The sequence below is a fragment of the Vigna unguiculata genome, chromosome 6, assembly GCF_004118075.2.
Source record: "Vigna unguiculata cultivar IT97K-499-35 chromosome 6, ASM411807v1, whole genome shotgun sequence".
NCBI classification, from domain to species: Eukaryota; Viridiplantae; Streptophyta; class Magnoliopsida; order Fabales; family Fabaceae; genus Vigna; species Vigna unguiculata.
Genome location: NC_040284.1, coordinates 21,437,768 through 21,450,720, shown reverse-complemented (window position 1 = coordinate 21,450,720; position 12,953 = coordinate 21,437,768). Strand labels below are relative to the sequence as shown.

The following is a 12,953-nucleotide window of genomic DNA, read 5'->3' as shown; positions in this document are numbered from 1 at the left end:
TTCTATTATATTTAACTTTACACTTCGTTTGAAAAAAAAAAAAAAAAACTAACCATAAAGTAATGAAATATAAGACCTTGTGGGTGTTGGAAAAAGACAAGTCACAGATCTGAATTACCACAAATAGTGTCTTGTACATTCCAAACATATTTGTTAACTGTTATCACTTCTCTCTCTTCTAACTCCATAAACTTTTACTAGATCCACCTTCACTTGGGTAGTTTCTCCCACTCTGAATTTTGACATTGGTGACCCCATTTTTGTCTCAAACTCACGTCAAGGTATGCTAATGTTGCATCATTTTGTTTACACAATAGTTATGAATATGAGTTAAACAAAATATATGTAATCCTAAAATGTGAAGATCGTTGCAATGCATGTGAAACTCAAATGAGTTTATTCCGGAAAACATAATCAAATCCATTTGAAATTTCAATAGTTGTCATTTGCCAAGCATTTGTAGATTTTTCGTTAAATATAATGTTGTGAATCTTATGATTGATTGTTGAGGATACGTTTTGTGACTTACTGATTAATGTTGTAACTTGTAAGGACCTACAATGGCGGGACTAACATTACTGTTAGATCTATGGAAGAAAAACCAACGCTTTAACACGGAAAGGACCTACCAAGCTTCTTCCTTGTTTTCTGCATCTGCATCTGCTACTGTTGCCTCTTTTGCTGCCGCCACATCTTTTTCCTCCAAGGACTTCTTTGGGTATCATCTTTCACCACTTTAATATCAACATGTTATTTTAATCATTGATGTCATAGATATAAGAAGAAAGTAGGGTTAATTATGTTTATTATAACGCGATTTTTGTTTTTATCTTTATCTCAACCTTTGATTTCGATAGATTCTCATGCCGAAAAAATGCATGAATCATGTTCTTTTCATTTGTTAACTGTTTTTTAGTATGATAAATTACCAAAATTGAGTTATAGTTTAAAGACAAAAACATAATTAACTTTGAAATTTGTTAGGCATATTAAAGCGGGTCAGGTCCATTAGTCCGCCAAGAAAAGGACGGGTCGGGTTAGAATTTCCGATCTGTCAACCCGTTGTGGTTTGGTTTGCCTAGCCTGTCAACCTGTTTTATGTTTAAAAATAAAAAATAATTAAAAAAATCAAATTTTTTTTATATTATATAAACAAAAATTGAAAAGAAATAAAAGAAAATAAAAAAAAATTAAAAGAAGAAAAAAGTGGTGGGTTAGCCCGTTGGTCCGTCAACCCGTCTTGGGGCGGAACATGTTGAATTGTCTAACCCATTTTTTAGTGACGGGTCAGTCGAACTGACCCGTTTTTTACGTGTGAAGGGCGGGACGGACTAAAATGAGTCAAGTTTACCCATTTTACCACCCCTAAAATTTGTTACGATTGAAAAAAGAATTCTTCGTTCTAAGGTTAACAAAGAGTTTATATTAACATTATAGCTACAAAACCTCAGTTTCAGGCCACAAGTTGCTCATTGTGATGCTGGAGCAATGATTTCTGAAGATCACATTCCTAGTATGGGAAAAGGAGGGAAATATTTCTACCATGATTCTCTAAAATATAATACCAACAAGCAGTACAAAATTGAGCTCAAACCTTTGTATTCTGCTTTGGAATGGAAATCATTTTCAATCATTACATTGAGATCATTTCTGATGTTCTATTTGCCTCTTATGGAGCCTCATGCAAAAATGGAACAAGATGATGCTGAGTTTCTACAGAACAAACTTGGCAATGATGGCAAATTGAGTGTTCCATTCAAAAATTCATTGTTGCAAATCATTCGTGAGGTAAACCTAATTAATCTTACGTCTTCTCCTTATTGATTCAAACTTCAAAAAGACCATGTTTGAAAATTAGCTAATAATAAGTTTATTTGTTTTGGATTTTGTCACAGGTCACTGTGGTGACAACCAGACGCATTTTAGAAAGAGTGTCTGTGTATTATGTTTCAAGAAGAATGGCGTGGAAACTACTTAAAGGTGCGTCATTTTTTGCTTCTTCAAAATTTGTTCCTATATGTTCCTTGGAGAAGATGATAATAATGAGAATAAACATATAGTAAAAGGAAAATGATTTTTTGACTACTAAATTTTGACAACTTTTTTTTATAATCTTAGGTGGCATCTTTTAAGTGATTTTTTATTTTTCTATTTTTTTATTCTCAAATATGTCAAAACTACTTAAAAATGATATATCATATTATAAGAAAAATTTGTCAAAATTTAGTAGTTAAAATATTATTGTTCGGGTTAAAAACACATATTTATGATTGTTTGATACTGATTTGTCTTAAAATATTATGCTTGTTGAATTCATATGGTCTCTTGAACAGATGTTCCTCAATCAGCTGCTCGCAAAGCTGGAAGGAAAATGCCTACTTTAGTTTACATCTACTCTGTGAGCAAAAGTACTTTCAGAGGTAAAAACAAAATAAAATAAGGTTAAGGTTAAATATGGTTTTAACTCTTAAATTATTATAAAAATGTGGATTTTGTTTCTAAATTAAATTACTAAATATTTAGTTTTTACAATATACGAAGGTTATGGAAACAACATTTTTTTAATAAATAGTGTTTTCTATGTGATAAATGAAGTTTCACCGTAAATTATATTATAATCTTGATATGAGATTTTACATTAAATTATAATATAATTTGTAAGGTTAAATATATTATTTGTCTTTAATTTTTAATAAAATTTGAAATTAGTCTTTTTTTTTTTTTAATTTTGGTATAATTTAGTTTTTTTTTATTTTATAAAAAAAATGTACGAATCTGGTCTTTGTAATCATGAATTTAGTTCTTTTAAACAAATTTTGTTTTAAAACATGTTTTTCATCAAACATTTAAGCGAACATGTGTCAAATAATATAAACAACTTAAATACTATTATGAAATGCGTTTGAAAGTCAAATAAACTTAATAAAATTTGGTTAAAAAAAACTAAATCTATACAATCTCTAAAGTTGGAGGACTAAATTGGACAAAAAATTGAAGAGATATTAATTCTAATTTTTACTTGGACCAAAAATATATTTAACTCTAGCTTTTATATTTATTTGTTGGAAATGATATTTTTCATAACTTTTATAAAATACATGAACTAAATACTTTAAAATGTAGTTTAAAAATGAAATATAATGTAAAACGTATCTAACTTTAATTAAGTTTATATCTTTTATTAGGTTATAGTTGACTTAAGGTACTGTGGTGATGATATTTGTGTACAGGGTATATGCTTGGAGTTTCAGCATCATGGCTTGTCCAAGTAGGCGTTGGAGTGTTTCAGTTCTTTAAGTCGAAGGCAAAGAATGAAAATTTAAGCAATGATGTGAGAATTAGGGTTCTTAGACAGAAGGTTTTCCTAGCTACAGTTAGGTGCAATGCATCTCTTATTTTTGCCTCAATTGGGGGAGGGATTGGTGCTTCCCTCATCCGTCCTTCACTTGGCCAGTGGGTCGGTAAGAATTTCAATTTTTCTTATTCTCACTATTTACTTTTATACAAGCTAGATATCACATTTGTGTATACACATTTATTAAATATGTGTGATATTATATTAATAGGTGATGATATTGTAATGTTATTAAATTAATATATAAAATAAAATTATTTATTAGAAATAAAGTGAAATATATCAAAAAAGATAAAAGAATAACAGTTAGATAAATAGGAAAAGAAAGAAAAAGTAGAGATAGACCAGTTTATAAAAAGCTTCTAAAAATAACAGTTAATTTTCAAAAAATTAATAAATAATTATATTTTAAAGGATAAAATTAAAATTTTGAAATATAGACATAAAAGAAATTTTTTTTTTATATATTGTTATAAATACTAGAAAAATACATTAGAAAATGTGGTAAAAAAATTGTCACTAACTTACGAAAGGTTTATCTTTTTCTTTTTTATTTCTGGCTTTCTAATTTTGATGTTCCTTTTTTTTTCAGGTTGTGCTATCGGTGATTTGGTTGGTCCAGTTATTGTAGCAGTTTGTGCTGACAAAGTTCTTCACGTGAACTTGAACCTTTAGAGTTGTTTATGTTAGTTACAATTTGTTTTTCTATTTCAAATAAGAGTGACTTCTTAAGAAATGCTGTAGTATTCAATCATGATTCTTAATTATATATTCTAAATAAATTATATGTTTTATGTCTTATGTTCCGATAATGATTTACTAATTATGCAGATTTTGAATTAAACTATAAATAATTTATGTCAATAATAAGACATAAATTGCATTGATTTCAGAGAACACACCACAGTAAAATTATCACTTGATGAAAAATAATAACATAACATGTAGTTGCATCATAGTGTTAATATTAATTAAATATACAATAATTTTGTTAGTGTAATGATTGTTGAAAGCTAAACATTTGAAAATATAACCTAACGTGCCCTGAAAGGAACCTTTGGTGTTGACGAAGAGACGTTTGAGCCTTAAAGTGGAAGGTCAACAGTTAAACATGCTCTAATTTTAGACTCAAATTCTCATCAAATGACCCCAATTTATTGTTTAGAGGGACGTTTCTTGTTGTAACTTTTTACATTTAATTATTATAAGGAAGAAGAAAAGTTAAAACATTTTTTTACCAATTAATTATTATATATTTTTGTTAGGTTTTGTTTAGGAAAAACATTGACGAAATTTTGACGAGTCTAATAAAACTTAAATAAAATATTATAGTATTATTTTTAATTTAAGGCAATCTATTTATAGATTTGTCTATGGTATATTGTTTATTTTACTTATTTTTAGTTCATGTATGATTTTCAACTTATTTTACATTTTTCACATATATTAATTGTTTCTCAGAATTTAAGTATTATTTCACATTTCTTTCTACGATTATACACACAAAAATATATACGCTTTTCATATTTATATTTAAGGTTAAATATGTTTTTGATTCCTTAACTTTTAGTAAATTTTGGTACGTTTATTTGATGTTTTGTACGTATTTCAGGATTGTATTTGAGTTATTTATACTGTTTGACACATTTTTGCTTTAATGTTAAGTCAAATACTATTATGAAACGTGCTTGAAATGTCAAATAAACTTAACAAAATTTGATTAAAAGGACTAAATCCACGCATTTCAACAGATGAAGGACTAAATTGGTCCAAAGTTTCGAAATAGACTAATTCCAAAATTCACTGAAAGTTAAGGGACCAAAAACATATTTAACCCTTATATTTATCCTTCTTCTTGCAAATCTTATATTTTTAAACTTTGAAAATAATTTTTTTTCACAATGCGGTTCCACGAGTTGTATATGAACATATTTTTCAACAAAATTTGAAATCATGATTCATTATACTATATTTGGGACTGATATATTTTCTTACGACATTTTCATCATTTTTCACTTAGTAAATGCTGTTAATACATAGCATTATTTAATTATATTTTCCATAAGATTAATTGATAGCGCGATTAATTTATATATATATATATATATATATATATATATATTCAATTTCTTATTAAATTGTGAGTATTCCATTTTTGTGACGTGGCCCAATAAAAACAAACTTGAATGCAAAACCAAATACCCCATTATTCCTAACACGCTGGTGTTTCACACGTCATCGCCATTTTACGTGGCTATACATCAATATTCACCGACCTGCTATGTTACGTTTGAAGATAACATAATAAATGTTATTGAAAAAAATCTTCGATATTTCTTTTCATTATTTAATGAATTTATATTATTATCTCAACTTTTTAACAAAGTATTTCTTTAAGTTATAGTTATAAGAGTAAAATGAAAATGCGGGTTGGTGTTTTGGGATATTGTATTTTATCTTACTTAAAGACATATTGTAGGTTTATAAGAAGGTTTACACAATTTTTAAAAACAATTAAAAATAGTAAATCGTTGATACTTTCTGAATTTTAAATTTAAGTATATTATACAAAACAAAAACTAATGAAACTTTTTACTATTTATAAGAAATACGAAATAAATATATTCTAAAGGTATACTTATAAATATATGACACTTATAAAACAATATATGAAAATATTGAGTCATATAACAGACGAGCATTTTTAATTATAATATATGAAAATTGTTTATGTATAATTCAAAAAATGAAAACAATATAAAGAACTTTAGTAGTGGAATATTGCGCACATAAAAGTAGAACTGAAAAAAAAATTTGATGACTCTATACCTAACACTTCAAAATTGTTTTATGTCATCTCCACCACTATATAAGAGAATCCCTCTCTCACATTCATCTTCATCCATTAATCCATTATTAATCTAGCATTCAATTAGAGTAAGGTTACAGTGAGTTTAATCGATAATTTCGAACTAATTAGTATTTTGGAGCTGGCAAAGTCACAATCAGAAGAATGCAAAGAAGAATATGTGGAGCGCAACACGAGAGTGGTGAGGGAGTTATACGAGGCCCTAACCTCAAAACAAACCGAGACACTGGATGGGCTTGTGGCCCAAGACCTGGAGTGGTGGTTCCATGGCCCAGCATCCCATCGACAGCACTTGGTTCCCTGGCTCACGGGCTCACCACCCTCCTCAAAGGCACCGGTTCCTGAATATGTTGTTGGGTTTGGGCCTGTGGTAATCGCAGAAGGGTTCGATGAGGCCCACTTGGTGTGGTGGGTCCACGCGTGGACTGTCACTGTGGATGGGGTCATAACCCAGGTGAAAGAATACGTCAACACTTCCGTCACCGTGACTCGCTTAACACAAGTACTTCCAAATGCCTCCACGTGTCAATGCATTTGGCAAAGTAAGCTCTGTGATGAATCTGTGCCTGGGCTTATTCTAGCAATCTAGCGCACACAAATCTTAAAATCACTTTTTAAAAGCCTTTAATATTGTAGTCTTATTATGCTTTGCTTTGGTTTGGAGTTGTTCAAATAAACGTGATTTAAACGGAAATACCTACCTACTATATATAGTTATTAAAACAACGTGATTTAAACTGAAACCACGAGATCCGGTAACGACCCATGAACCCGAACCCGGACCCGGTCGGAGCTCCGCCACAACCGAGCCTCATCACCATCCTCGGAAACTCGAAGCACCACCGTGATGAAGGTGTTGAAGTACTCGCGCAGCTGAGCAATGGTCCCGTGGCTGAGTGTCCACACGTGCACCCAGTACTCCCCCGCCCCCTCCCACCCTTCCACCATCACGCGGTCTCCGACGGCCCTGATCCTCCGAGGCCGAAACCTGAAGGTTTTCGCCGTTGACTCGCCGGTCAACATTCTCATCATGTGCTCGCAATGAGGAGGTCCGTGGTACCACCATTCCAACTCTGTCCTCACCACCTTCACAAGCTCCTCCGTGTGGCCATCGCGCAGCGCCTTGTACACCGTTTTCACAGTCTCTCGGTTGCGCTTTTCGTGTTCCGCCGCCAAGCCGGAGAGCTTCTCCGGCTCGGCCTTTCCGGGGATGATCTTGGCGGTGGAAGAACGGTTGTAGCCCATGGGTTTCTTAGGTAACGGTTGATGTTAGAATATATCATATAAACAACAAATCTAGTTCTTTCAAACTTAAACAACCTTTTCCCCGACAGAACATTATGTGATTTAAAAACACTGTTCGGCATGTTTTTATTTGTTAGTAACGTTGGTGTAAGTGCGGTGTTTTTTTCTTATACTAGTTGAATCATATAACTCATGGTCGTGTTATAAGATATATTTACTTTTTGTTGAAGCCAATAATTATGATATTGATTTTGGTGTATTGCTTTTGAGTGTATATAACTCTATATAAGAACCCAGAAATTATATTAAATTAATGTCAAAGGGTGGAATGTTGCGATTAATTAATTTGATGAAGAAAGATGAGGAGATGTAGATAAGGGTGAAAAGGCAAGTTCCATATAAAAATACACACACACATACATATATATATATATATATATATATATATATATATATATATATATATATATATATATATATATATAATATCAAGTTCATTATATGAATCCTCGGATTGGAGCATATATAATGGGAAAAAGGTGAGTTGGTGACCTTTCAAAGATTGAGGTGGCTTCGTTTGAAGATTGTATCGATTATAGAATATGAAATTTGGCTATTCTAGAACAAATTTTAAAGGATAAGATGAGGAGTTATATCTCTAAATTTAAATATTAATAAAAATAAACTTTAAATAAATAAAGTAGTACGTTTTGATCGTTCATTTATTGAGCAACTAAGTTGTAGATTTCCATTTGAATAGATTCGAGTTGTTAGAATATTGCAAATGGAAGCATATAGTGAAAGGAGTTGAAGAAAAATATGCTGAAGCCCGTCGCATTATGCTAAAGTTTTCTTAACTTTATTAGTAAAATATTTATATTCATTCTTATTTAAATTACCTCAACGTATGGAGAAAATCAACTCAGTTTTTGCAATATCATTTTCTTTAAGGTAAATCGATAATTTTGATAATCATATTATTATTGCAAGTAAATTAACAATTTTGTATTTTTTTTTTGTCAAAACGTTTTTTTTTATAATCATTTTAGAAGAGGTAAAGAAATAAATTTCCATAACAAAGAAAAAATATATAAAAAATAAAACACAAGGGAAATATTGTTATAAATTAAAATTAGTGATGTCCGAATTTTTTATTCTAAATTTGCTTATAAATTAATTTTCTGTAATGATTTTTTTTTTTTTGACTTTTAGGAGTATCTCTAGAGAATTTTGTGGAAATATTTTCAATATATATTTTATTGGCTGTACTTTCAAATCAAAGCTTCTTGCTGATAAATGTTTGATGAATAAGTCATTTCGTAACCAAAATATATGATCCGCGTTGGTTTCTTTTTCCAAACTTGACGCGCGTCCACCAGAAGCCAAGAAATACCGTTTTCTGCATAAGACGCTAATTTTAGTCGTGATTTTTATCGTTTACGGTAAATATAAAGCTATTTTCCAAACGCTCGTTAAATATCACCTGCAATATTCTTCATTGTATTCGCGTTTAGTTTTTTAATTTCTTATTATTTCAGTAGCATTGCTTAAAAATTTGTGGTTGCTTATTTTAAGTTTTAGACATGTATAATTTTGTTGATTTTCCTAATACGTGTAAAAAAAACTGTAATTCATTATTAATTTCATAAAACAATATTTAAAGTGAAACAAAAGCATTTAGTCACATTTGTTAATTGTTTCTGGCGAGAATGTTCTGTGATTAGTGTCTCTGAATATTAACATTTGACTGATTCTTCGTCCAGAAACTCGATGGCGGTCAAGAAGACTCACCTAACTCTCTAATTACGAAATTTGTATCAACTACTATAAGAGAAAAGGTCAAAGAATTTATGTGTGCCTGGACAAAAAATATTAATTTAAAATATTAAATATATCCAATTATCACTAAATGAATTAGTATTTTGGATAAAAAAAATAATATTTTTATGTAATAAATGTTTGTATTCTTGTTATATGTTTATAGATACACAATAAAAAAATAGTGTTTTATAAATGCAATATATATTAATGCTATAGGTGCTTTTGACATTCTTCACATGTTATTATACTTATGTGCCATATGTATCACTAGAAATTATTCTGATTATTTTTTTATAACTTATAAAATTGTAAGGGATAAAAATTAAAATAGTTTAGTTTTATAGGGATTGAAATATCGTAAACTACTTTTTATTCTGAAAGTATATTATTAACTATTTTTTTAATTGGTCGATATCATTAGTATGGATAAACTAATAGTTATAGTTGTTGTTGAGTTAGGTGCAGCAAACTTTCGAATAGAAAAAAGAAAAATGGAAAAGGATGCATAATTAAATTAAATCTATTAACCATTGAAGAATTATACAATGACTCTTCTTTATTTTGTAAAGAGATTTTGATGTGCATGCTTAAAATTTTAGAACTTGAAAGAGATGAGTGGCCAGTGAAAGGTGCCATTGTTTTGTTTTTGTTTCAATACATAAGAACAAGTAGGTTTTGTTGTTTTCTTTTACGATTCATATTTGTAAGGTAATTAGTTGGTTTTTGTTGCTAACCTCTGAAAGCAGACACAAGTTGGAGAAATATTCTCTCAATCTAAATGGTTTCTTCTAGAACTTATAAGTGGCATAATGGGCAAACAAATGCCGTGATTCTAGGGGAAATGCAATAATAAAATAATCAATGTTATTCAACTTTTATGATGTATAATATAGATTTTGTACTAATAAAATATTATTTATTTATGTTATCACGATCTATTACTTTGGATTATTTATTTGTTTTTGAATAACAAATAATGAAGCATGTTGTAAACTAATTTATAATATCTCTTATGAATTTATTTTAAAAATATCTTTAATTTAAGATATGTATAGCTAAACTTTCCTAAAACAATAAAATAAGAAAACAAATGAAAAAAAAAGCTTAAATACCTTTTTGTTCTCATTTTTGTAGTGTTTGTTGCGGATGATCTTTATTTTGACATAATGTTTAAAATGATGCTCATTTGCGCAATTCGTGTTTTATTTTGTCCTTTTTTTATAACGTCTTTTAAATCATTAACGGAGCATTGTACAGGTGACACGGTTTGTATTATGGTGTGTTACGTGTATTGTACAGGTGTGGTACTTAGATATTTGGGGATAGATAAATGAGTTAGGGTTTTGGTAAGGAATGTTTGGGCAGTTGGTGAGTTTTGGCAATCTTGTTCCTCCATTTCCAATTGGTGTTGCTGCAATCTTCTTCCTGCAATCCCATTATATAGGTATGTTATGGTTTCAATCTTCTTCCTTTACCTCTGGTTGTAATCGTTGGAGGCAACCGTATCACTTCGTGCACTGTTGGTGGTTCAACGAGAAATGGATTAACCCCGATTTGTAGCTGCGGAGATATGGCAGCTTTGAGGATGGTAAAAACTCCAAAGAATATTGGTAGAAAATTTTGGGTACAATCTGCTTTTATTGTTGTGTTAATAATAAATTGGTTTTAGTTTTTGGTTTATTGATTTACAAAGTGGTGGTTCCAATAATGTGGGCTACAACTTCTTCAAATGGTGGTGTTGATGAAAAGGATGTCATCATCATGACACAAATGAGGCAGATTAATGATTTAGAGAAGTCATTGAAGATTGTTGAGAAGAGGCTGCAATTAGTAATAGGGTTCACTTGTGTTGTTATTGTATTATTCGTACTGTTATTTTGTGTAATCTTTTAAAGTCCAATATGTTGTGTACTATTGTTAGATGAAGAAATGAATTAGTTTGATTATGTTGATATTAGTCCCAACATGTTCAAAATGACATCTTAATTTGAGCATTGAAGTAAGTGGTATTGATCTAAGCTTGAGAAAAATTAAATTGATATAAGTCGGGAAGAAGTTAAATTCATAACATTAATTCATCCTCATCAAAATGCACTACATCCATGTTTGGCAAAAGTGAGATTGAACGAACGAAGTTTAAGGAAAGTCAAAATGCAGTACATCAATAATGAATTCTACATCAGAAATTCAAAGAAATAACTAGGACGTTTGTAACTGCTATCATGGCCTCTTCATAATCTGTAATTTCATCCTAAACTGTTGAGATGGTTCTTATGGTGTTGGTAGTGGTGTTGCTTGACTCTTTACTTCATTCCTTAGTGGTTGAGTTGTTTGAGTTTCAACAGTTGTGCATTCTCAGCAGTTGGTGCATTCTCAGCAGTTGGGCATCTGATGCAGTCTCAGCAGGTGTTGCAGTCTGCTCATCCACAGGCTTATGTGGACAATTGTTCCTGTTATGTCCAATTTGACGGCATATGCTCTGATTTCCTCGAGCATGGTGATTATGGGTTTGTCTTTTGCATCCACTATGACACTATTAAAAGCTTCACTCATATTGTTGACAATTGTGTCACATATGGCTCGACCACTAAATCTAGACTTGGACCAGAACCTGCATGAATAATAGCGTTAGTATTGATATCAGGTATTTGTACAGAAATCATGTATTTGTACAGAAATCAGATATTTGTACAATAGAGATACCTTGGAGGTATAAGAATAAGGTATCTGTAAGCATCAATATTTAACTCTTTAATGGTTAACATCATTTTTCCCAAACTGCTGGGTGTGTGCTCCTAGCAGCCTTTCACATGAGTATCTTTAATTTTTTGCCAAAGAATCTTTTTCTGAAATTTGCATACAGATGCCTTATGCAAAACCTGTGCTCAGCAGTGAGTAATAAGTCCTGAATGGCGGGCACTAATCCCTGTGCAATGATAAGATTATTAGTACTTACAACATTAAACAAAAATTAATAAATTGAACATATATTAAACATACCTTTTGTTGGTGAGTCATAAAGGTCATTGTCCCACACACGTCAGTACCTTCAAGATCACCAATAAGCAATTTCAATAACCATGTCCAAGTTTCTTTGTTTTCAACTTCCACAACAGCATACGCTAAGAGTAGTAATTGATCATTAGCATCTCTACCCACAACACAACAATTCACCTCCGTATTTTCCTTTTAAAAAACAACCATCCAAACCTATGATTGTTTTAAACAGGAGTAAAACCTCTAAAAAAATTGCCTTATGTATTTGGTATTAGTTTACTATTATTATAAATTTTTATAACATTTTTGTTACTATTTTATACCTTTAATATTATTATTAAATTCAATCTAAAAAATAACTACTAATTGTGATTATGATTGTTGAAACATGCAACGAGAATGTGCCATGTTACACAACGGACAAAATATACTGTGAACACGGGTCAATTAAATTTCATGTCCAAAAATTCGCACAAATACAGTGCATGTTCATTACGAAGAGACGCAACGTTTGTACAAATACTACTATCTCTTTTCTCCCGCCGCCAACTGGTCAAACCCACAACCTTTGACCCACATAAAAACTTTATACTATTTTTTTTCTTCATATAGTATTAATAAAAATTGAAATTAAAATATCATACACTTTCCTGGGATACCTTCCCA

The 12,953-nt window shown here is 30.5% G+C and overlaps 3 protein-coding genes across 3 annotated transcripts; 2 read left to right on the top strand and 1 right to left on the bottom strand.

Annotated features, from left to right (window-relative positions):
* Positions 1-560: 560 nt before the first annotated feature.
* LOC114188519 lies at positions 561-4,030 on the top strand. Its single transcript, XM_028077092.1, has 6 exons — positions 561-718; positions 1,458-1,788; positions 1,896-1,980; positions 2,334-2,420; positions 3,231-3,461; positions 3,948-4,030. The coding sequence occupies exons 1-6, from the start codon at positions 561-563 to the stop codon at positions 4,028-4,030; spliced, it is 975 nt and encodes a 324-aa protein (XP_027932893.1).
* Positions 4,031-5,778: 1,748 nt separating this feature from the next.
* On the top strand, positions 5,779-6,918 carry LOC114188518 (senescence associated gene 20-like). The gene is made up of 2 exons (XM_028077091.1): positions 5,779-5,784; positions 6,292-6,918. The coding sequence occupies exons 1-2, from the start codon at positions 5,779-5,781 to the stop codon at positions 6,811-6,813; spliced, it is 528 nt and encodes a 175-aa protein (XP_027932892.1). The 3' UTR covers positions 6,814-6,918.
* Positions 6,919-6,930: 12 nt separating this feature from the next.
* On the bottom strand, positions 6,931-7,717 carry LOC114188737 (wound-induced protein 1-like). The gene has a single exon (XM_028077369.1). The coding sequence runs from the start codon at positions 7,467-7,469 to the stop codon at positions 6,957-6,959; it is 513 nt and encodes a 170-aa protein (XP_027933170.1). The 5' UTR covers positions 7,470-7,717; the 3' UTR covers positions 6,931-6,956.
* Between the last annotated feature and the right edge of the window lie 5,236 nt (positions 7,718-12,953).

Coding starts and splice junctions, on each gene's coding strand:
- LOC114188737 (XM_028077369.1), bottom strand. CDS start 7,469: ATGGGCTACAACCGTTCTTCCACCGCCAAGATCATCCCCGGAAAGGCC.
- LOC114188519 (XM_028077092.1), top strand. CDS start 561: ATGGCGGGACTAACATTACTGTTAGATCTATGGAAGAAAAACCAACGC. Junction 719..1,457: donor TCCTCCAAGGACTTCTTTGG/GTATCATCTTTC, acceptor CCTCAGTTTCAG/GCCACAAGTTGCTCATTGTG. Junction 1,981..2,333: donor GGCGTGGAAACTACTTAAAG/GTGCGTCATTTT, acceptor TCTCTTGAACAG/ATGTTCCTCAATCAGCTGCT.